The sequence below is a fragment of the Ixodes scapularis genome, unplaced genomic scaffold, assembly GCF_016920785.2.
Source record: "Ixodes scapularis isolate PalLabHiFi unplaced genomic scaffold, ASM1692078v2 PGA_scaffold7__128_contigs__length_106722199, whole genome shotgun sequence".
Taxonomy (NCBI): domain Eukaryota; kingdom Metazoa; phylum Arthropoda; class Arachnida; order Ixodida; family Ixodidae; genus Ixodes; species Ixodes scapularis.
The window spans coordinates 39,338,958-39,364,362 of record NW_024609882.1 but is presented as its reverse complement, the minus strand read 5'-3'; the positions used below and the strand labels follow the sequence as shown (position 1 = coordinate 39,364,362).

Sequence of the window (25,405 nt, the reverse complement as noted above, 5' to 3'; positions counted from 1 at the left end):
CTGAGAGGACTTCCAACAAAATATTCCTGAATATTCAGGACTCGCAGTCATTGAGAGCTTGCGAAACGCAAAGGGCGTAGCTTGTTAGGGCTTGATTCGTGATTGGTTCTTCTGCGTTCCTCTCATCGGTTAATGGCGCAATCTGATTGGCCGTGGAGCGATAATGAGATGTTCGTACCGGGCATCTGATTATCGTTTCACGGATTGCCACGTACTGTGTTTCTTAGGCTGCAGCTGAAAGTGACTCTGGTATGCGGAACGCAAGTTCTGCTTCTTGAGCAGGGGTTGCGATGACGTCAGGACGCCGACGAGCTCTGGTTGGCTCCGAGTGGAAGGATAGTGGGTAGACTTCAAGGCTGCTAGCATTCAGGTCTACCCACTCTCCCTCCATCAGAGCCAATCAGAGGTCAACATTATGACGTCACTGCAAAGCCTGCACAAAAAGCAGGCGAAACTTGCGCTCCGCATAGCGTGTGCGTGCACTTAAATATAGATTTCTCTGTCTGGACGGTGAGCCGAGAAGAATTAAATAAACGAAAGGAAGGGGTTAAAAAGACACTTAGGTTATCAAGTAAACATTCAGGTTTCGCAACGTTTCTGAGTCTTTCTGAATTTTTGTCGAGGTTTCCTCTACGTTGCATCGTTTGTGTGTCAGGTCTCACTTATGGCGTCGAGCTGTATGTGTCGCGTCGACATTTAGGCAACTCGTCACCCTTCCTAAAGGAAACGCCGCTTTCTCACCGTTTTGTATGCTTTGGCAACTCAATTTTTTTCTTCGAAGTTAGGAATTTATTAACTCTGCGAAAGTCGCGTAGGTAAATTCCTTCATTCTACCCAAGAGATCTAGAGTCCTAGACTATTCAGGTAATTAAGAAGTTAAGATTGTGAGCGAGACGTTTTACTGTTACGGTCAGGTTTTCTTGGAACTGTCTTATCTATCGAACAAAGATAAAAGGGCTGCACGAGGTTCGATTCAAAGTAAGGGAAACGAATACGTTAAAAGCAATTTTGATTTCCTCAACATGTCGAAACTGTCCCTAAAAATAGAGAGAAGTTCAAACGCTGTTGAAGCTTTATTTAACAGACTTTTCTGGAAGAGTAATCTATGCTTAACAGAGTTCTATGTCAGACATTCAACACACGAGCCACTACCCTTTGCGAAGGTATTTTAGGAACTGTCGGTTTAGATCCGATGTCTCAAAACAAAACACTTATATTTAATGTAACTGCGGAATATTTACACATGTACAGGGAAGGTTCGATGTTGTGTCCTCGTCCTTCATTACCTTATCCAATCTTCTTTTTGTCTCCTCGGAACACCCAAAGCAACACCCTAAAAGAATTTAAAAAATCCACAAGATCTTCGGGTGAAGCAGTCTGCAACCCATGCAAGAACCACATTTCCGCGCCACCGCAACACACCTCTCCCCTCCCCTCCCCCAACACACAGATAGTAACATTCTGATTACGCACGGATTGCCACCCCAACTCTTCCAACTCGGCTATTTAAAGTATTGATAAGGCGTGCAACCCCAATTAAAGCTGCTGCTATTTTGTGTGTGTGTCTAGCGCAAGAAAGGAAAGAACCGTTCACTATCCTCTCGTTTAATTTTCTTTTTTCCTAATTGAAAGGTTTCCTTTTCTCTAAGTCAATAACTTTCTGTCCTTGTAGAAAGAAACCCGACAACAACCAGGGCTATCTTGATCGACGGAAGGTCATTGCGAGCTGCTATCCGTTGGCGCTATCGATATGTGCGCATTGCTGGGAGTCCGAGGGAGGAGAGAACCGCTCATGAAATTAAACCGGTTCATTTTTCTCTTTTGTAGCCGACCATCTTCGAGCGAAAGACGCACCCGTCCAGAGATGGAATTCACTTTGACAAAACTGTACTACATTCCGTACATCGGAGTCGTCTCTGGACTTGGGGGCATCATCACGAGCTATGTGATCGCGGTGGCAAGGGGAGACGTCAAACCCTGGCTACCATACATCAGGTAAGATGGGGTTTTTTTCGTTCTTTTTCCTAATTTTATGTAGAAAATTCTGTAACTCGTTATGTACGTTGTTTAAGGTAAAGAGAAACCGAGGGCATTGTTATGTATTTCGATAGATGGGAGTTGAAGAGGAACAAAAGTTGCCTGATTTTTAAAATGATAGTGGACTCGATTTTTAAGCTGGTGGCTTTGTGCACAAGTATTGATTCCCCTGTGCTTAAAACTGTATTTTATGTGCTTTAACATGAAACCTCACTTTAGTCTTTAGGAACAGTCATTGCTTCTGGCTTATGTTTTCTTCTTTGTCTGTGTGAATTTCTTGGCTGAGTTGATTCACTCTAACTATATTAATTGCCAGTTAACAGTTTAGCGTCAATTTTCGGTATTACTGTTCATGTTACTGGAATTGAAACGCTTGTGGCTTCACCAAAAACGCGGTGGAAGGGTGTCGCAATGTGATATTTCTTATATTTGTATGGGTCACAGAGTAGCATGGTTTGAGAAGCACTAAAACAGTAGTTCTCAAATAGGGGTCCGTGGACCTTTTAGGGTCCGCAAGGGCATTCCAGAGGTCCGCGAAGCCCTGCCTCATCAGTCAAGCCTGGCAATAAAAGTTGAGTTTTTCAGGTCGAGAATAAATGTTTGAGTTTTCGGGCGAGTTTTCTCTTGTGTATGTAGATTTGAGAGGTCTACTTCACTCTAGGCCTTAGTCATATCCAATTTTTAAAATTATTATTATGTTTAACCTGTACCTTTCCCCTCCCCTCACCGTGAACAAGGACCTCCATCATCTCCACCGATCCACAAGGGGTCCGCGAAACACCGACGGTTGGGAACCACTGCACTACAATATAGAACACTTGTTTTTGTGTAAATGCCTCATACATTAGGGAATTTATAATAGGCGTTAAGCTCTGCATCGTCTTTATTGAATTACATTTCGGAACAACTTGTGTACAAATATGCCGTTTTTCTTGATTAATTGCTCGGCATGTTAAATTTTCACCGCAGAATACGATTCTACAGTAATACTAAAAAATAGAAGAATCGTCGCAGTTGTCAAGTGGAATCGCCTGTGTTAAAAGTACCTTATAAAACTGCATGTGTACCTAAATGAGGGTAATAGCGCAGGCTATCTGGTGAACGGTCATACTTATATATACTTTGAGACGTCGTCGTATTATCTATTTTTCTTTTCTTTTTTCATTTGTCTTGGTACTTTGTAAGCATGACTGTGTACCAGTATATTGTTTCACCTTGTCAGCCTCCTCGGAATGTAGTACATATAACATAAAGCATACTTCTTAAATAAGAGCCTCGAGCACCAGATGATTCGTGGAAAACGTCAAGCTGCCGTCATCTTTCAATCGAGTACGTCCCTATACCGATAAACGGACGCTCGTTTTTTTTTTCGAAAGCCTTTTCAAATTACCTCAGAGTCGAAAGCTCGGCATCCTACATTAGCGCCGTAACGAATGGGCCATTGTTCCCCCCTCTAAGATAATCTCAACCTATTCCGCTCTCGCGACATCGCTTAAACACGGCGCACGGAGTCGTCAGGCCGCGCCATTATCCCTCCCAGGCCGCCGCTGGGATGATTAACTTTCAGCGCGTGCGGCGCGCCCACCCGCCCACCCACCAAACATTCAACCTCGTTGAGTGACTGTCAGGATGCCGAGCGTACTGACGTGCGTCATAAGGTTCCCGCTTACGTAGGACCCAGTATTTTGTTTGGAGGCGGCCACGCCAAAGCCACGCGGATGTCCCCGAGGAGAACTTCCGCGTAATATCACTTTTTTTTTTTCTCTCGACGTCTGCCGAGGGAATGTATAAAAGATGAACTTGTAAGAGGGCTGTCGCCATACGTCACACCCGCGAGCGTGTGTCGCCGTGCGAGAGAAACTGCACGATGATGCCGCGAGAAACCGTTAGGGTTGAGTGCACGCGGATCTTGCGGCAAGGTCGGAAACGGCTGCGTCTCTCCGTCGCGTGAAAGCAAGCTTTGTTTTCGGTCTTGACACCAAGCTCCGGGCGATGTCAGCGCGGCCTATGCCAGGGCCGCATTTTCTTTATTTTTTCCCCTTCTTCAGTCGGCCGCCAGGTCATGCCCATACAGTGCATGGTGGTCTCGCCAAATTAGAATGAGGCACTGCAGAACCCTCAGTGACACCCAAGAAGACAAATGTTCATCATTAAAAGAATTAACCATGGTGTCATTTGCTAACTCGAAATGACACTACAGGAGAACATGAGTCTCGTATTTAAATTACTAGTCATATAGTTTCCTTTGAAGTTATAGAAGTTGCATATCGCCGTATAAGACATTAAGAATACGCGAAGAATGCTGGCATCACTGCGCTATGTAGCGGATGCCTTCAAGCGTGCAGAACTGTTCTACTCCAATCATACAAATTTTGTCAGGACTGTGAAGGTTTTACCAAGTTACCTATGTACGTGAATCTCCGCTTGAGTTACTGACAGAGACCCACCAGTCATCGACTGCAAGTATCCGTTTCTCTGTACCCTGAAAACTATATCGGAATTTGATCTTTCTCCAAGAACTTGACAAAATGCCAAAAAGATCTTTGCACACTATGTCGCCATAGACTCGATACAATAATAATAATTATAATTGTAATAATAGTAAGTATTTTATTTTCATCGATTATGATGGTGGAAAAAACCTGCAATGTGCCGCTTGGTTGGTCCTTGTCTCTACAATCGTCAGCTGCAAGCGTGTATGAAATGTACATAAAAACGTAGTACACTAACTTAGAAAGCAACACTTGAAACTCACATAACTACAGATTTTAGCCTATTAAGAAAATTTAAATCACGTGCTAAAATACAAGCGCAGGTTTTTTAAAGTTGTATAGTCAAAATCAACAGTACTCAAATAAAAATTTTCTAAAAAATCTGCGAATGCAAATTTAAGCATTTGAATTCCATATTTCGTTCCCTGAGTGACCATCCTCCACTTCTCGGCAAAGCGGGTGGGTGGAGTAGGCTGATGAATAGTACTTCAAAGGCGCAAGGTTTTGTCAAAAACCATGAGGCCCTTATTTCTTACTTCTTGAAACTGACCTATTGTCTATATCATACCGCTTGAGAATCGTAATTATCCCGAAGTTCCAGAATACTTCAGCTGCCATAAAGAACAATACAGATGCGCTCCTTAACATTTTTTTTTTTTGTGTAACAGAAAAACTTCTTTTAATATTGGTCACAGTTGGTGAACCCTGGACTAAATTGCAGCATGTTAAGATGGAGTAAAATAGAGAGTTGTAAATTAACAATTTAACATTCGTGGGCAACAAAGAACGGTAGCGATTTAGGATCCCTATTACTCGCGAGAGCTTTAGAATTAGATCATTTACATGACAATCCCTGGACATGCTCGCATTCAAAAATACGTCGAGGGTTTTAAAGGACCTGACTATCTCGATCGGAGCGAAATTCAAAATGAGTGGTTTAGATAGTACGACAGACTTGTTTCTTTGGACGAAAAATTAATTATTTTTCTGCATTAATGTTTATTATTTAAGGAGGTACTTTCGCACCAAGATTCTATCTTGAATACACTCAAGTTTGCCATATCTATTGGACCGTCACTTGTTTCGGAAGGAATAAATATGCTTCTATCATCTGCGTAGCTGAACAATTTATCTTCCTTATTAATGTTTACAAAGCAGTTTACGTATGAGTTAAGAAGAAGTGATCCTAAAATACTTTCTTGTGGAACACCTGAAGTCATAGGTTTTATTATGGAAGAGTAATTGTTCATGCATGCATATTGTTCACGATATTTTAAGTAGGAGAGTAAAATTAATAGTGCCTGTTCACGGGTACTGCGACTTCACGTGTGATCAAACACTTCGTACATCTGCGCTATATTTTCTTGTTTTCTACGAACAATCACTCAAAGATAGTGTTGGTGCTTTTTCACCTGAAATTTAAGCGCCAGCATTATCTATTTTTGACGGTAAGAACAAATAAAGTAAGTGTGACAGGAAGAGTGACAAAATCTATCCATTGGCACACACAGTTTCATTTGATTTTCTTATATCAATTACAACATAGAAAAGTGGCAAAGCTAATATTCTTTTTCTTTCGGGTCAATGACAAAAAGTAAAAACTGCCATCTCCTTTTTTTTTGCAGTGATGCTGGAGGCGACTCGCCGCAAAGCTCCATCTTCTCTTTCTCCATGATCGTGGTCTCATTTTGTTGTAAGTTGCTTTACATATAGAGCTCGTGGTGGGGCAACAGAGCACGTCACTCTAGCCGCTATGCTCTAGAAAGCAAAGCCTTTGTCCCGCCACAAACGCGGCAGTTTTTATTATTATTATTATTATTTTATTTGCTGGCAGACAGTTGACCTTCACATCTACTGCGCGGGGCGCTCGACACGTGAAATATGGGACGGCCTGGTAATAAAGCGGTCTGAGACGTGGAGAACTCTAAAAAAAAAATATATTTATAAAGGACTCGACGAGAACGAGGCTGGATCTTTGTCTGAGGGTTCAGACAATGACGAGACTGGGGCACTTTTTATGACGCCCTGCGAAACGGCGTTACGGGAAGTGTGTATATATACCATATTAGGTGAAAACGGGGCAGAGAAATGGACATTGTAAAGCAGAAGTAACAGCGTGTGTGAACACGAGCAGAAATTGCTTCGTCCGCTTCGTGTGACCCCTTTCTTAATTTGGAACGCTGAGTACACATTGTGGCCTCTCCAATTTAGGCTACGGAACTAATTAGGCTTTTTAGTTCTAACATTGGTCCCGCTCTGGCCCTTGTCAACTTGGTGGCCACCGGTAATTAAACTCACGAACTTTTTTTAAGCTTCTTTGCTTGTTGAGTTGACTGAATAGCTAATTGCATTGTGAACCTACATTTTTAGTCACATTAATGCAGAGGCTTACAATCCAACGTACAACGGTTGCAACTACGCGGCTATCAAAGATTAGACGTTGTTTCGACTAAGTAATTTCCTCAATTAATTTTAATATGCGGAATTTCAAGACTAGAACTCATGTCAAACCTAAACAAAACCCTCGAAATTCACCGAACTCGAGAATAAATGGAAAGTGTGCCTTGGTGCGCGTGGTCAAATGTGCCCGAGACTGGCATTATACTATGCGGAGAGCAAGTAGTCTGCTTCTTAAGCAGGGGTTGCGGTGACGTCAGAAGGACGCCGAGTTCTGATTGGCTTTGATTGAAGGGTGGTGGGTAGACCTCAAAGCAATCTGTCTTGAGGTTTACCCACCATCCTTCAATCAGAGCCAATCAGAGCTCGGTAATCGGACATCACCACAACCCCCTGCAAAAGAAGCAGACGAATTGGCGCTCCTCATAGTCGCTGACAGCATGAAAACGGTGTCTTTATTGAACTCACAGCGTCCAGCACTTGCTCGTTGGCTTTCACCTTGCTATGACTGCGCGTGCACTCTCGAGGATAACCTCTGACTGAGATGTTATCGTCTCAGTGAGAGGACAACACAAACACAAAGACGTCTATGTTTTTGTATTGTCAGTCTCGGCTACTTTTCACCATGTTTAATCTTGACCCCATTTTCTTTGTTTGTTAATACCCTTTGACGTGTACCATAGGCCCAAAGATTTTCTTGAGGCAGATTACATGCGGTTAGTCTTTACAGTTTCATTATAGCGTCCACTGCACGCGCATCTATAAGAAGACATCCTTCTCGCTTTCTTGAGATCAATGCGCCGTCCCTTTAGGAGGGATGATGTAACTCTCTTGTCGGTCTTTCATGTAGTTCTTGTCGGAGTTACCCTCTGCCACCTCATCCTCCTCAAGAGAAACATCCACGGCAACATGCTAGTCAAATGGCTTAACCGACTTCTCCTGATCGGTGGGGTTACAACATCCTCCGGCATGATCATCCTTGCCGTGAATCCTGTCGGCCATCTGAACAGAGATGGCTCTTGGGTGAGTGAAGAGTGTGTATATGTCTCATGTATCGTTGTTGTTGTTGCTGTTCTTGTTTTTAAATGATAGAATGTGCTTCACTGACCGAATTTCATGAGAAAACTGTCATGAAGAACCGTCACGAAGGACCGTCACGAAGGGCCCTCTCGTAAATTTTCTTCCTAAATCTAGCGGGGAACCTAATGTCACTGTAAGTTAATTTGGTCTATAAATTTATCGGGTAAGTGACGTCCCTTGACGTCAATTTTATCGCTTAATTCAAAGGAGAAATTGACGTCACGTGATCCCGTCATTTGACCTCACGCCACGTGACTTAAGTTTCCGCGAGGTGGTAACTGGCGTTCAGCATATTCTGTGCTATTCAGTTTTTATAAGCATGATCAAATTTGTTGTTGCTTTTTCGGGCTGGTCATTCTATTTTATTTCCGTAACGATGAATTTGCTAGAACTTAAAATGTTTGTCATCTTTTTGTAGACGGTGAAAGTTAGTCTGATGGCTGTGCTGTGCCGATAAGAAATTTAGCCATGCGCCTGTTTCTATGCACCAGTGTCATTGCGAGCGCATTACCCTTGTTGCACTGGGCGTATAACGATACTAAAATTCTACGCTCTAGCAATCGAGCTCCAGGGCCCGCCTGCACCTTCATTACACATCTAGAAAACAAAACGCTTCAGTAGTGCTCCAAATTAGCGAGTAAAAAACATACCATTTTCAACTTTGAAGTGTCAATCTGCAATGATAATAGCGGTGATTTATTAGAATCGGCTTTGTAAGGGTGCGGATTTTGCCACTTTTCTTCACTCCGAACACAATCTAGCAGCACGCACCTTTAAGGCGAAAGACAAACAAGCGACACGATTATTGAAGTGTGTAGCGGAACCTGAAAAAGTCTAGTGATTATAGTAGGAATCCCTATTCGGCGCCATCTAGCGACACTCCTGAGAAGTCAAGAAACTGAAACCACGCGCCTGTCGAAATGTACAGCGCAAACTTCATTTTCTCCACTACCTCATTCTCGCCTGTTTTAATTGTGAGTCGATGAAGCGTCATCGAGAGGCCCTACAGTGCCTAATAACCACCGAAGTTATAGTGAGTGTGACCCATAAATAAAATCACATAAAACCTTTTGGTGAACAAGCATGGGTGTGTTTCACTAGTGATTGCGAAAGAAATATGTGCACCTGACTTTCAAGAATTCCAGTTCGAACTCACTGAGAAAAAAAAAGAAAGACGTTTACAATTCTCTGTAGTTACGAATAAGAGCGCAGCTCTTCAGGAGGAGGAGAGGAGGGTACGGAGGGGAGGTCACGTGTGACGCCACGAGGGTAAAATGTTCCTGCTAGATTTGACGGGAAAATTTTGCGGGTTGAGTTTCATGACGTGTGACGTCACGACAGTACAATTTTCCCGCTATATATAGCGGGAAAATATTTCGCTAGATTTACCGGGGAAATTTTCCCACCAAGTTTAGCGCAAAAAATTCCCGTCAAATTTAGCGAGGAAATGTTACCCTAGTTAAGTCACACGTGACGTAACGTGTGACGTCATTATGGGAACCCTCCCATAATGCAACGCGCGGTTACGCCGACGGCGATGGCGACGCCGCTCAACCCCGAAACGGCCGCCTAAGAGCTGCGTTCTAAAACGAATATATTCTCACACCCCTTGTCGCATACACGACGCCCCAAAACTTCAGTTGGAAGTACAACGCCCTGGCGTTGAACCGAAGCTACCAAATTTCACGAGTGGCTTGCCGTGTTGTACAACTTATTAAAATAGCTAATGTGAGTGTGAGTGACTGCAAAAGCGTGATTGGGGTTTTCTTGGCCCTTCTGCAAAACCTGCCTTTTTTTCTGTATACTTTGATACGTACTTTTTGCTATTTAATAAGTTACACTGTTTAAGTTAATAAGTTAAAATAAAAGGCTTGTTGATCCATCGTTTAGTTAACTAAAAAGTCGAATTCAAAATGAAACGGGAAATAATGGAGAATTCCGTGGATATTTCCGTCTGAGCTGAAGAGTCAAAACATTCTTGAGAAATGCCAGGATTCCATGATAAAAAATATTCTTAAACAGTTTTTTTTTTACTTATCTATATTGACAAAATGAATTATTCCCTGGTCGATTTTGTTCCGGTAAACACGTTGCTAGCGCTTCATATAAAATATGAAAAACAAAAAGCGATGTCGGCAGCAGTAGGCAACATGTTTGTTCCTTTCCTATCTTCGCCCGCATTTTTCTAATCTTCCGTTCACGCATCTTTTTTTCATTTTTTGCCTGACGTCGGCATGCATAATCAAACAAACAAGATTCGACGGTGGAATCGTACAGCGCGACATTTTGGCTAACCTTCAAGAAAACGCTCACCCTCGTATCGGCGCCGCTTAGGAGAATGCATCTCTTCGAAGACAACACCGCTGGTCGCCTGAGATAGAAATCTGGACGAGTTAAGACCTTGATTTTGTTTCCGGAGTGTACCGGTTCGTGTGACTAATGTCGTTTCGTCACCTCGACCCTTCAGGCCCTGACGGTGTTTTTGCCACACATGGTGGGCGCCGTCGTCATGTTTACCAGCGGCATCGGTTTGATGATCATCCTGGCGACGTGCACCACCATCTTGGATTACCCGGACTGGAAGCAGAGGAACTTCTTTGTCCGTTGCGCCGCTGCCGTCATCGGACTTGTGTCGGGAATTTTGAGTGAGTGAGGCTACTAAAAAAACCTACACACGCAGAACAGAAGTCCGCGAACATATTGTTTTGCAGAACACGAGGACAGCCAATCACGGCGAAGAATGTAACTATCACTGAGACTGATGAAGATAAGAATATTATTAGACAAAAAAAAACAAAAAAACTACGATTTTCGCAGCGACACCGAGCGTGACGTTTCACTTGCTCATCCTCCGAGTACATATCGCACATCGTGAACTTAGTCGTATTATAAGCTCCCATCATTCGCAGGGGAGATTACCTTTGTTCGCGTTATTGGCTGGAACCCCCATACTTGTGTGTGTGTGTGTGTGCGTGCGTGCGTGCGTGTGTGTGTGTGAAGTCCCTATTAACCTGCACTGTGTTTAGAAAAAAGCCCGCGTTCGCTTAGACCAGGTACCCGATTTGTGTTAGGTGGAGCGTCTGCACATGGGCTGTGCGGGAACCACGCGTCGGCCTATCCTCCGTCTCACCTAAGGTGGACCGCAAGCGATGCTACGAGTCATATGCCGACCAATGAAGCCCTGCGAAAGTACCGCATGACCTTGCGCTCCGCGCGCTTTCTGTTGCCAACAGATAGGTCACGTGACATCCTGTCAGCTCTGGATTGGCTCTAATGGCTCGTAGCGTCTGCTACAATCCATCTGCATCCATGTGAGGTTGAAACAGGCTGGAGACAAAAGACATAGTACTCTGTGCTTCCTGCAAGTAAGGACAATCTTTGCGGCACCATGCGGGCCCAGTGGATTAAACTTTGGAATAATAATAATAATAATAGTAAGAATACTAATAACAACTTTGGTATTCTTCGAGTGAAGTATCGAGAGAGGGGGTAACCAAATTTTATCTGACGAGGTACGATCACCCTTGTACTTGAATCAGCAGGAGAATAAATACATAATAATAAGATTAACTCATCGACAATCTAATCGAATGTTATATACCAGTAACAGTTTTCCCGCTAAACAATCATCTTCTGCAATACAATATAGTAAATCTTTATATCTTGAGATTCTGCATATATTACAGTGGGCTAGGACACACCAAAAATAAAAGGAGATAAGTATACTGCTAGGGCGCATTGTATCTTCCTATATATTACTGCTAAACTTGTTTTGAAAATGGCGCGATAGTTTCCTGGATACTTCGATTTAAATGCGGGACCCTTCGATTCACCCCAGCCGACGATGCCGCCATGTTAGTTGGTTCGGTGACATCATTCGTCCAACTCGCGGCGTCCCCTTGCACGCACTCGCAGACTGGCTCCCTCGGCGTCTCACGCTTTAGCTTCCACGTTTACTTTCCGTGTTTCGAGCACGCGGTATCTCGACGATGGCGTCGACGGCATCTGTCGCTTCGTCAGAGTCTGCGACACTGATTGCAGCCACGATAAAACTGGCTGTTATCAAAAGATTTTGGAAGCTGGTCATTTTGACTTAGACTCGATCGGGACCAGCGACGACGACAAGATCGTCACGGACGAACTCGCCGTCGTCCGCGACGATGTTGCACGTGCCTGCAGGGTAGCAGGTGGAAGGGCAAGGGAACTAGGGCAAGAGTATACGTTGAAGTAGTCGAATAGCATTACAGGGCACGGTCGTACTGATGGTACTGTGGCGAAGCGAGCTTGGGCGAGCATGGGGCGCCTAGAATCAAAGAGGGCTCAACTATATATGATGATCACGTGGTTTATGGGCACCAGTGTGAGTAGCTTGAGCAGTGTAGCCTGGTCGCCAGACGAAAATAATCAACATTCGTAAATTGAATAATGCAATTGCTAGATCTCTAGAAATCGCGAAGCTTAGTGTATACACTAAGTAGCCTATGAAAATTTCATTTCAAGAATATTCTACCCGTTTAATTTAAGTGTACAAACCACTTTGATGACCACAACAAAAACAACTACAATAATAATAATAATAAAAATAATCTAAAAAATAATAACCATCAATTTTATTAGCTGCCCAAGCACAACCAACCTGTATTGGTTTTAGCACACCGAAATTAACACTCCTATAAATTATGCTAAAAACTGAATGCCCCAAAAGAAAACAAATATATTGGCAATAGAAGCACACACGCACGCACATACATACACACCAAAGAAACACACACACACTGTGACACACCGAATGAAAAACATAGTCTGAAGTTCGTGTTCATGGCTTGAATAGAAGCCAAGAATTTTTTTCTGTCACATATTTAACAGTAGTTAATGTAGAGCCATTACGTCTGAGCTCAAAACAAAACACGAGATATTGTCCGGGATGCTTCAAGACAAAAGCTATTGCTATGTTGATTTCAGTGTTTTATAGCGCAAGAAACAGCAAAACGAACTCGGAGACGCCATGCAATGGTAAGATATAGCATCCTAAGTCATTTTTTCGAAAATTGGACGCTGGAGACGAAGCGTTATGATAGCGAAATAAACTTGGAAGACGACATTGTGTTCACATATAATGTGTTCGCCGTCCTAGCTGATGATTGTCCTTTCTTGTGAAAACGCTAAGCCATGGTCATTGGATACCCTGTCTGGAGTAGTTTCGTAACGCTATATGGGAAAGTTTTCCCTGGGGTAAACTGAAGCTTCAGAGTCGCGCTGCCTACGTTAGGAGTCGGGTGGAGGCAAGTTCGAAGAAGCCACCGTGGGGCAAGTTGGTTGCCGCGACGATTCTTTCCCATAGCCCCACAGACCCGTCGAAGAGATATACAATTCGAAAATCCATCTATACTCTATGAGTCATGCCATTTCAAAATAATTAAAAAAAACACGCAAAAGGTGATATATTTGCTCTAAAAAAATAGTTTCAAGATTTTTTTATTATTATTATTATTTTATTTGTTATTTTTTTAATTGCGTTAGCGCCGCTTTATAGTGACAAAAATAACTAGGGCGGAAATGGCCGGCGTTTTCGAACGAGCGGCGCTAGAAAGTTGGGCCAACGTTTAGGGAGCGCGTCGATTGAACTCTCGCGACGATGACGCCGCTCTTTTGTCCCAGACGTACTATCGGCGCGCCCCGCGATAACTGCCGGGCTCCATCTATGTGTTTGACGAGTCTATCGCCCCTGTAAGTAAATCATCTATAAGGACTGTGAATAGGCGCAGCATCAAAAATCCCGGCTCCAAAAAAAAAAAAAAAAGGAAGCATTCTGTCACTCGGATTTTTAAAGGTTGTTTTACACATTTTCGTTTGAGTTTGATCGAGCGCTTTGCAACCACTTGGTATACCCGCGTACGACACAAACCACATTTGGGTCCTCTTGTCCGTAGGCCTGGAACACCTCCAAGCTTGCGTGTATATTTTATTAATTAAACGCCTAATTTTTTCACCCAGACTTGAAATAGTTTTGACAATGTTACAAGCGACTATTTCACATGGATAGCGCGTATATTTTATCTCGAAAAATACTAATGGACCTACGTTTCAGGTATACAGAGGTCGAAAGACGTTCAGGACAAGATGGCATCAATTTAAAAGTGCGTTAAACGGTTACCAGGGTACGGAACGCTCTCGAGCATTGTTAAACGCAAACGTGTCAACTTGATAGCTGTGCTTGACTTCACTGGGGAAATTTATGAATGGCACAACGGCATTCCGCTCGAACCCGTTAGGACGTTGCGAATATATGCTGTCGTCATGACATTGCAACCCTATATATATATTTTTTTTTCTGGAACAAACTACAGAAGTCTTAATCTGAACTTGACCCAAAAACGTGGTGACATTTTACAACGCATGGACTTTGATGTTTCTGTTTTGTCTTAGTTGTGCCCTTTTCACACCAGAACGACAAACCCAGATCTGTGTTCGCCAACACAACAAAATCACCTCATCATGCGACTAGAGCAACATTTGGAGCGTTTTTGCGTCTTCACAAACGAATTAACACTTTCTAGGGTGCCTCGGTGCCACGTTATCGAGGCACTCTGACATTTTACACATAAAGAAGACACCAAGCGGCGAAAGCTTGAAGTGCGCTACCTCTCCCGCTGCCTCCGCAAGCGAGGTAGCGCCAATTCCCTTCCAAACGCCAACCGTAGGTCAAGATTTCACCGCTGCGTCAAGGGTTCATTTGCACGCACTGAACTTTCCTCTCAAGGTCAATTCGGAGTCAGTTGCAACAAAACAGGACATTCTCGTCTTGTGTGTCTTTTTTTTTTTTTGTCTTTTTCTTTCCTGGTGTTTATTAGCGCTTGCTATCCTGCTACTTTCTTTGCTAATACCTATACAAGGTATACGATGTGTTTGTGGGCAGTCTATCTTTCTTGTAGCGCCAATTAGACAAGGCCCTTATAGTGCTCTTTTTATATTATACTCAATACAATACAGTACAGTGCAGTCTTCATGTCTTATGCCTTTAAATACATTACAGTGCAAAGCGCAGATAAACCAATAAGGCTCTCTTTCTGCCTCTCTCCTCTCTCCCTCTCTCTAACTCGCTGTTTAGTTTTCTAGCACGTTATCTCTCTAGCCAGGTAGTCGTGTCAAGTAGCTGTTAGCGATGAATATTACACAAACACGTTGCTTCAACTATTGTGTCGAATGTCATAACGGGTGTGACGTCGGTGATTCCGGTCGGTTACACAAGGGTCAAAAAGACATTAAAATGCTCTATTTTCTGATTGCTTACTTAATAACCTACTCCTGTTTGAGGAAAAAACCGTTCGAATCGGTTTTAGAATGCGATTTCAACCACGACGTAAATTCTTTCGAAATTTGAAGCATCCTCAAAAGACTTTTTTTTTATATGTCTGCGAGTTAAAAATTTGCCGTGGTATTAGCGTAAAAGATTATTCAAAAGACAGTCATGACATTTGGGATTGTGAAACATTAGAAATTGTGTCGTCTCATTTTTTTGCGGAACATTCTCGCGTGGTATTCCGAATGGTTGGGCAAAAAATTAGTTGGTCTAATCGTGTAAGAATTTCAAATTCTTAAATCGGCCAATTTCGAAAATATTTCGCGCATGCTTTCGAGTTTTGTCTAACTTAAACGGGAATCAGAAAAACGTAAATGTCGTTGGCTAAAGAAACAAATTATAATTCTGTTCTTATTTTTTTTTTCAGGTACATAACACTGCTTTTGACATTTTAATAACTGCATTCTCCAAAATTTTACAGTTTTTAGGAGTGTGTCCCAGTGCCTGGACAAAGTAACGGGAAGGGGGTGGGCGTCAGTCTGTTATCAAAGCAAAAAAGTGTATGTCTTTATCTTGCAATTCATATTTATTTATTTATATATTTGTTGGCTCGCCAACTGTCTGCGATATGCAAAATCGTTTAACAGCGCGAACTACCGTTTCAAAAGCCTTCATAAAGAAACAAACACGACAAGAACAAAACGAAATTTGGCGTTGAACGTTTAGTCAGCGAGATATACAGCGACACTCGCTTACGTTCTAGATGATAAATTCTGCCAGTTCACCATGACTGCCATCATGGGATACGTGCAGCACCTCAGACATATCCATAAAGGGCTGAGCAAAAATCAGACAAATGTACGGGACCTTTAATTTGTTATGCTTCATTGATCACGTTTATTTAGAATATTATTCCTCACTGAATGAATAGTCTTTGTCGTCTAAGTGTATGTGGTGTGAAACAAAGCTTACAACCCTCTTGCTGTGATGTCTTTTCAGCGATAGGATACTGCCCAGTCGGCGAAATAGACAAGCTGAAACCGCTGCCTGACCGGGCTCGAGAGGTGAGTGATCTATGATTCCCCGCACTCTGTCTAAAGTAAAATCATTCGTGCGTTAAAGGACAGATGGGGTTGCAGCCTTTTTCTTAGTCGAAATACAGAGAAAACACTTTTCTAGATATAGATATATTACGGACACAGCTGCACGCCTGCACTGACAATTGCTGGGTCGTTGTATATCGAAAGTATAATGTTGATAAAACGTTTGTTTTGTGCTTTAAAGTCTCATGGGAAATTATTGTAAACGGCGCTATGCTCCTGAAAGGGCGATATATTCCCACTAACGAATTTTTTTCGCAGTTTAATTCTTCTCGCAAATCTTAAGCTCCTTCGAAATTTGCAAGTGCCTGAGTTACGAATACAGAAACAAAATAATGTGTTGGTTTTACACGAATTTAACACTAACATTCCTATCAGGTTCCCTCTTTTTCATTTGCTGGAAACAAATCAAATTAAACTTATTTTCAGCACCTCCATTGGGAGTCTAATACACTCGCGGGTGTCCCGCGCTCTTCTTTTATGATATTTCATGAAGCAACATCCCCAGCAGAACACCGTAAATAAAAATGTGCAAATTTTACAAAATTGTGTTTTTTAGCATTTTTTATTGAATCGCTTACCGACATTATCATAACAACAAGGTCCGTTAGAAAGATTTCCTTAAAAACTTAGGACCCCCGCCTGTATGTACTCCGTATTATACTAACAACTACTTCTGATAAACAAGTAACTTTGACTTGGAGTCTCTCACTGATAGGCCCTCTGATAAAAATAAGGTCTAAATATTATGATTTTTCACATCAATCTATTAACATTATTTTTAGGATAAGCTACTTTTTGATTAGTATGCCGGGCGTAAGAAAGATGAGAACAGTGTAAGAGATGACATAAAGGTGGCGCCCCGCCAATTTCGGCCTTCAGTCAGTCTGCGACTGGAATGCTGCCAATCTGAGCGGGAAACGGTGGTGGCACCATCTGTTGATCGCTTCGTAAACTACGAAAGACATTTTCGTGGCATCTTAGATTGAGTGGTGCAAATAGGGAACTTGAGAATTTTTTTCGAGCCCGGAGTTTTGACTGGTTCTTCGAACCTTCGAACATTTGGCGAAATTGGGCAGAATGCAATTTCTTAAAGAGTGTAGCCCGACTTGTAATCATTTCATCTTCAGTCCAGACACAGCTGACGGTACGGGCTAATGAGACCGACCAAGCAGCGTCCGATTACGATTTGTCTAGCGGTGATAGAACACGTTGAGTCCCATCAGCTCGAAACATCGGCTGCATTTGGACTTAAGGCTAAAGAAACTATAGAAAACGTTCGGAATTTCGAAGAAGATATTACTTATGAATTCACCTTTTATTTAAGTCTCGTATAACAATAACTAATCTTCACACAATAAAAATAAAATATATTAGCTTCTAATTGCCCAGTTACTTACTTTAAATAAGATGAACCCCTCCTCTGCCAGGCAGTGGCGGTTCGTTTTTAATAGTCGACCTTCTGCCGAACTTTTGGTCAGACTTCAATTCGCAAGTTGGAAAATTCTCCTTGTCGGAGTAGAGCCTCGACAAGTTCGCAACATTTCTATAATCGATTACACGTTAAGAGTTCAGTGGAAGTTTCTTTCCACTTTAACAGAACGAACACTTGAGAGGACGCCACCTCCTCTCCGACGTCTGCTCTGCCAAAGAGGAAAGGGGTGGGCAGAGTTTCCTTTAAACTTTTAACCTGTCACCAACTAGTTACTGCAGCCTGAATCGACGAACTGACGACCTAATTTTTCTATGCGGCTCATAATGTGTCCAAACAGAAATTACAAAACTCGGTTTGCGCTGTTCGTAATTCCGCAAGAAACTACGTCTCCTTTCCGTATATGTGTTACTGTTACACGTGATGTACCTTTTGAAAAAGGTGTTCTTTAGTTCGCGGTGTAAAGCACTTGATTTGGGTGATTTACACCTGTGATTCACCACCTAATGTACCATTAGGGCCATTTAATTTCTTAGTGCGTGCCGCATATGTTTTGCTATTACTCAAATGGTCAATGGGCTCCAATGGTAGTTCTAGATTTCACTTGTTTGGGAAACCCCATCAATTGAAGTTCAACGGATTTCTGCCTAACTCTTTCGTTTCCGGTTGCGTAGAAACAAGATACTGAGGCCGCGAAATCGCATAGCGATAGGCGCGATGACTTATAAAAAAACTGAGCTAAGACGTTATTTTGGCGACCCCGCTTTTCTTCTCTTTCTGCGCTTATGCAGGTAAGAACCTTAGGTGTATCTGCTCAAATTCGCTATTATAGAAATCAAACGTATTCACATGTGTGAGCACTATATGTGTGGCTGTCCGCCTTTGCGTAAACAAATAACAGCAAATGCGCGAATTTCTTTTACATTTTTGCCATTTCGAACAGTCTGATGTATGTATGCCCATGTACACATTTGTATTATTCAAGCTATACTTCATTCCACACACCTTTCTCTCAAAATTTGCGAAAACCTAACACTTGTTTATATCGTTTTTTTATGAAGAAACTTCAAATTGTCTCATATTTCCCCTGACGTCGTGAGCCTTGCAGGCCGTCTTGAGGCTCGTCGATAGGCCATGATGCGCCCCTTCGGCATTTTGTTTTGCCTGATGGTATTTTTTTTTTAGAAATTACATAGGAGCTAGTATCCTTTCATTCCTCCTAAAACCAAGTATGCATCGAGATGTGCAAACTAAGATTTAAACGTTCAGTAAAATTACATAACGCGCTAATATCATTCAATTAATTCTGGATACGCCTTGCCTTCAAACAAGAGGTCTTGCCTTTAAAGGAAACTTTTTTGTGGCGTCATGCCCCCCCATTTCCCCACACACACACGCAAACGACGCTGCAGGGGGCTCTTGAGATGGCGCTATAGATTTATTTCACATAACAAGGGAGAAATTATAAAAATTTAAAATGGCAGCTGCGTGTGCAGCACAGGTGAAGAGCAGGGAGATAAGTCTTAAAACGAAGGTGTAAATGAACCATATGCTTTACACTTCGTAAATGAGTACTGCATTTTTTTGCACCCTAGGCTGAAAAGCAATTGACTACATACGGTGTATTGTGACTGTGGGGGTTGCGAAGCAGGTCAGAATAACATGGAAAAGTTGCTTCTGGATTCCGCAGAGTCGCATCCGGTGTTTTTCTAAGAAATTTTAAGAGAAGCTTCATTCGTTTAAAAGGGCTAAAAAGCCAATATCTTAGCAAAATATGGGCTTAGACATAACTCCTTCGTAGAGGGAGATTCTCTAAATAACCCTGAACGACTTACGTCTCTTATCCATCCGCCAAATGTTGTAAAAGCTCTGCCTCAAGGAAGCTTACGTTGCCTTCCTCCAGGTGTGAATTGCACGTGTGATGAGGTGTTGTAAAGAGCAGAAAGCATGCACTCGAGGCAGAGCATGCATCCACTGCATCCTTAACCTATCTCCAATCATAGGCAGTGCTCAAGAAACGGGTGTTTCCTGCTTTTTCTTTTTTTTTTATTGCATTCGGTTTTCCGTTTCAGTCGAAAGTGAGAAACAAAAATTGTTGACAAATCTACACGATGAAATCCGGACTCATTCTTCTTTTTGCAGTATCCCCCAGGAACGATCGTGAGCGCCATCTGTGAATGGATCGTGGTGTTGACGTTCCTGGCCTTCAGTCTGTCCTTCGCGGCAGAGTTCCGCAAGTTCAAGCTTTGCCTCCGACTGGAGTATCGTGACGTGGACGGGGTTGCAGCGCCGCTTCCCGTCAAGCCCGACGCGTCTCCGGAAAAGCCCGAGGCTCGAGACTGATCCCGTCGCTTCAACTAGGAAGAAGAAAGAAGGTCCAAAACTATTCTCCGGGGACAAAGACCTCGACGCTCGTCGTGCCAGTGGACGCGGGTATTCCCGTCCCACTTCAAAAAGCTGTGATTGTTTGCGTTTTCTTTTTTTTTTTTTCTGTTTGCACCTTTTTACTTTTGGCTGCGTTGATGTGTTGATACAGTCAAGGTATTTCCGCACATACACCACAGCGCTACCTTAGCGCTGGACATAGCGCTGTCATTGCTTGTGCAGCGCCGACTTCTCTCGCTATATTAGCGATACATAACTGATACACTGCTTTCTCGGTGCTAAGTTACGTTGGAGTCAGCGCTACCTTGGTGCTGTTTCTTGGGTTGATTTAGCGCTCCGTTGTGTGCACGAACAGACCTTTAAGTCGCGGTTACGCTGCAAATACATCATACTGAACAATTGGCAGCGACCTACCTTCAAAGTCCTATAACGAACGAAATACATTACAGGGAATTAATGAGAGAATTGGTGTGTCATGTGACGTATATTTTTCCGTCAAATTTAGCGGGGAAACTGGGCCGACGTGGAGGTCACGTCCCATCCATTTCTCCAAGGTGCATAAGTCTCGTGATGTCGGCTGACGTCACGAGACAACACTTTCCCGCCTAATTTAACGGGAAAACTGAATTGGTGAATTGGAGCTCCCTAGTAGGGAGTTTTAGGGAACTGTTCGAACTGTTCGTACACATCCGATACGGTACGATGGGCCCTCCGGTACAAACTGCGCGTATGGGAGTGTTCTGTGATAGCGCATGCGCAGTGCGTACCGGAGGGCCCATCATACCACATGGGACGTGCACAAACGGTTCCCTAAAAGTCTCTACCGTCTGAGGCGCGTTTCTTTGTTGGATGATACTCCTGTCACATTGGTCGTACAGAAAACTGTCTGCTTCAAACATGTTTGAGGTGTAGTTTGCAGCGAACACCGTGTATTTTTGTATGATGCGACTGTGGTTTTAGTACGGTATGTGTGATGCACGCTTCTTCACCTTTTAATTTGGCATAGGTTAGCGTTGCTGCTGTACGCGTCGCCCCACCCTCAGCTGTTTGCTGAAAGGTTTATGTTAAAAATTGTTAGAAGTTTGCATTCAAATTTTGTTACGTCGCGTAAATCTAGGGAATGAAACATCAGCAGCTCGATTGAACCGATTCATGTGAACCCCTTGTTTTAAACAATCGCGTTTTCCCGCAGCTGCTGCGAACAAAGCGCGTGTGCAGGAATGTGTTTTTTTAAGGCGGTAGCTTTATATGACCAACCAACCTCAGGGGCAGCGTAAGCGCGAAATGGGTAGGTCAGTCAGTCCGTAACCCCTCTAAACGATCTCGAAAAAAGACAAAAAAAAAAAAAAAGACAACCGGAACGAGGGATCGAATCCTGGTCGCCGGGGTGGAAGCCGAGTGCGCTGCTGACTGGGCTACGGACCCGGCACGCAAGAACAGTAGGAGCAGAAGCAGGTGGTGTGAGTAAGCGCGCTGAGCGGTGAGACGTGGAAAGGGCAATAAATAGGTGAGCAGAAACAGGTGGTGTAAAAAGAGTGCACCGAACCACGACGAGTGGAAAAGGCAGGAAAGCGCGCTTTCCCTCTCGGTTACCCAGAAAATTTGGCTCAAAGGCTTTGTATCTGGGTGGTGCTGAAGCGGAAGGGCGCACAGCGTCACAAAGAGACAGTGGTGTGATGTAATATTTTTTTCATGCAAAACCCTGCCCTAGGCACCACCTGAACTAAGAGCGCCACCCACCCTAGGCACCGAAAGCCTCGTGTCCTAGGCACCACTTGAGCTAAAAGCACCACCCACCCTATTCGCAACTTTCAGCAATGGTGGTACTGCGGTGTGAGAATCGCGCTCCCTAGCTCCTGGATGATTGGCCTCATAAAAAACGGGCTTTCCTACACCTTCCTTGCGTGAAAAAAGAAATAATGTAAGGCTCTAATGCTGCTCGTATATAGCAAAACTAGAATTACTTACGCGTCGCCTACCCAGCCTCGTACCTCTATTCTACGACGATCATCCAGATGACAGCCATTTTGATAGGCACCGGTGCGCCCCCTATAAGTCGTGAAAGTTGCGAATAAAGCAGGGGTCTCAAACACGCGGAACGCGGGCCCCATACGGCCCACGACTCTCTGAGATATGGACCGCAAGCACTCCGTGGTTGCGAGGTCCAGTTGCTATGCCTCGAGCACTCCATGCGCCAAAACTATTCACCTCTCGTTGTCCATTCAATTGCTTTGAAAAACATAGCTCTATTATGTATTAACATATCTGGCACTAATATGTTCCTTTTAGATCGAGGATTGTCTTCTCTAACATACCGTTAAGACACAAGTATTTTCTTATAACTCTGCTAGAAAAAGCAAAAACTACTTTACGAAAAGGCTTCTTTTTTTTTTTTTTTTTTTGAGTCATTGAATTTGGATAATTTCCTAGTGAATTTAGCGACATAGCAACGATTGTGTGCTTGGTTTCGAGTTCGATTAAATTCCAGCGTGCTTGCGAAGTAGGGGTCGCTGGAAGTCTCAGCTACTTTGGAACGTAAAACACCATCGCTATTTTTTTCTTTGGGTCTTAAAATGTAATATATTTTTCCCCGCCTTATGTTGGCCCCCAAACATTAGAATGGTGTTATATGGCTCCCGCACTCACATGAGTTTGAGATGAGCGCTATAAAGCTACCGCATTTAAACGCGTTTGGCAGAATCGATAGACAGCCAGATAATCTTTTTTTAGTGAGTCATGTGTGTAACGTGCGCTGTTGAACAGACTGCGCCGCCGCCTTGCGAGTGTCGTCACATGAACGAGTTTGGGTTTGGGATGACGCTCGAGTGAAGTCTTAGCTCTCTGCGATCATTTGTTGATTTATCTGTTTCAGAAACTGCCGTCTGCTTCTATATCGTTTATTGTTGTTGACCTGGTGACAGGCTGAGTGTTGTTAAAACGTGTTGATCTCATTGCTGTAGAATCTCTTGACGCTTTATCGAGGGTGGTACTGTTCCGCTAGAGAGGGAGAAAAAATGTTGCCTGAAGAGCTTTCCACACTGACGAGACGATCCCCGGGCTGTTACCGTCAGACATCAAGAACGTAAAGCGAAAGATTGTGTGATCAAAGTTCTAGTGATTTTCGTTCTACCTCGCTCACATTTATTATACTGCCTCGTTTCCGTCCAAACGAAACGGCTCTTATTGTTAACGTTGCGAAGCCATATAATTGTACCGATTCTTTTTTTTTAGAATGTTTTTTGTCGCGAATGTAATGCTTAGTCCAGTGCTCTCGTAGTGAATTGGGCTCACGTCATTTTCGCCTAGCGTGAATCGACCTTGAGTAAAAATCATCACTACCATCTTTTTCTTTGCGGTTGCACGACGATGTTTCGTCATTCTTCCGTTCACTATTACCAGCGCTTCGGCGGTAATGGCCTACAAGAAAGAATGGTGAGGAAATAAGGATGCTTCCTCAAGAATGCAGGCATTCCTTTCGTGCTGTCCCAGCCCCATGCACACGATCGGCTTGCAAGCGTCAGCGTAACACTCCCATTAGCTCCATAATAGAATTCCTCTGCCATGTCGTTTGAAGTCGGCAGAGATTGCGCGAGAACGCAAGCACGGTGCGTTTGGTTTCCTTGTTTGGCGAACTGAAGCTTTAAATGTAAGTTCTTTCGGAACTGCGTGGGTCCGATCCATAACCTATTCATTCTGTTGCTATGCAAGCTACTTGATCCACTGCAATTACTGAAGGGGTGAGAACGGCAACAAGGTCCTTTGGTGTCCCCGCCTCCAGCGCGAGTCTCCAATGTTCCCTAAGGATTCGCCGTCTCGTGATCCTCACGAAAGCGTGACGTGGACCCAAAGCACGATAAAAGGCAACGCGTGCGTTCTGGACGTCGGGTATCTAAAAGAGGCATCCTGTCGTACCCATCCTGTCGGTGGCATAGCATTGTGGATTTTGTATCATACGTCGTGTAGGACTCACTCCCATTCAGAGCTCTCTAGGTTAAACATACTTTTTGCTGACTTTCGGTGCTCTAAATCGCTTCACACTTCCGCGTGTGCGACCAGCACCACTTAAAAACGAGGCTTTTGCACCGTTTTCTTACCACAGTCCTAATATTACTCTGTGTTTGGACACTGTTGGCTTCTGGCGGTGCCGACAAAGTCGCGTGAATATTGTAACATGTGCGAGGGGGAGCGAATGTACATTACAGGATCATTATTGTGATGTCATGAGGGAACCGGACTTTTCAGTATCTCATGTATTGTCGGTGAATAATTGAGAGTGCAGGACAATCTCCTCCCATAAAGGCTTTCACTCTTTCCGCTTTATTAGAGCAAAAGCTGGTCAGGAGGTCAAGAGTGACTCGCCTCCTCAGCGTTCGCTCTGCTAAAGTCGGAAAAGTGGAGGGTTTTGCGGAAGAAGCTTGTCTTGTGCTCTTAAGACCGACCACCAGACTCGAGATTCTGCAAGGCAGAAGATCCTCCTCACCATGGGGGACGTGGAAACAGGCAACGGTGGACAGGGTAAAAGGGGGGAGAGGAGGAAACGGAAGGAAAGTGAAAAGCGCGAACTGGTCGTCGGTCTTTAACCTGCTGCCGACTGTAGGTGGTATTGTTCCAACTGGCTCGAAGGAGCCTGGTTGTTTGTTCTGGACAAGTGGCTTACTGCAAAAAATTTCTCGGATCGCAAAAAAAAAAAAACTTTTTTGGTGAACAAAATTTTTCGTATATATGTCGCCATGGAAACTGGTGCTAGTGAGAGGCAATTTTGTCAAAGGGACCATGAAATGACCTTTTTACTTTTGCCAGATAACTGTTACATTAAACCGTCAATGTTCACTGAATGCCGAACGGGCATCCGTTTTCGTCTCGGTTTATTAACTTCTACACAAAAAATTAATCAAATATCGACTTTTTCTTTCTCTCCAACTGACCGCAAAACAAGCTGTGGCGTAATTTTGAAGGTCATGACGTACCCTGTTTCCGGAACCGGAAGTTCTCTCGGCAGTAGGAGAATGGGAGCGTTAGCGGCAGTTAGCGGCGACGAGTTGGCGGTGTGCCGGTAGGTTTTACTGCGCTGATGGCGCGGATGTCACCGATGTATTTTCTGAATCGGCGCCTCTCATCGCCGCGATAGCCATGGACACATCGCAGCCGAGCGAGATTCAATTAGATATGTTGCGCTACAGCG

General features: G+C 43.5%; 1 protein-coding gene across 2 annotated transcripts in view; it reads left to right on the top strand.

The window, feature by feature from the left end:
- Positions 1 to 24,442, top strand: part of LOC8029808 (DNA damage-regulated autophagy modulator protein 1) — a 40,838-nt gene extending 16,396 nt beyond the window's left edge. For both annotated transcript variants that reach the window (XM_042286377.1, XM_040218033.3), the window contains exons 2-7: positions 1,828 to 1,995; positions 6,155 to 6,222; positions 7,777 to 7,949; positions 10,474 to 10,651; positions 16,306 to 16,370; positions 19,981 to 24,442. In XM_042286377.1, the coding sequence (XP_042142311.1) occupies positions 1,865 to 1,995; positions 6,155 to 6,222; positions 7,777 to 7,949; positions 10,474 to 10,651; positions 16,306 to 16,370; positions 19,981 to 20,181 (816 nt within the window). In that variant the 5' untranslated portion in view covers positions 1,828 to 1,864 and the 3' untranslated portion in view covers positions 20,182 to 24,442. The remainder of the gene's footprint in view (positions 1 to 1,827; positions 1,996 to 6,154; positions 6,223 to 7,776; positions 7,950 to 10,473; positions 10,652 to 16,305; positions 16,371 to 19,980) is intronic.
- The last annotated feature ends 963 nt before the right edge of the window (positions 24,443 to 25,405 follow it).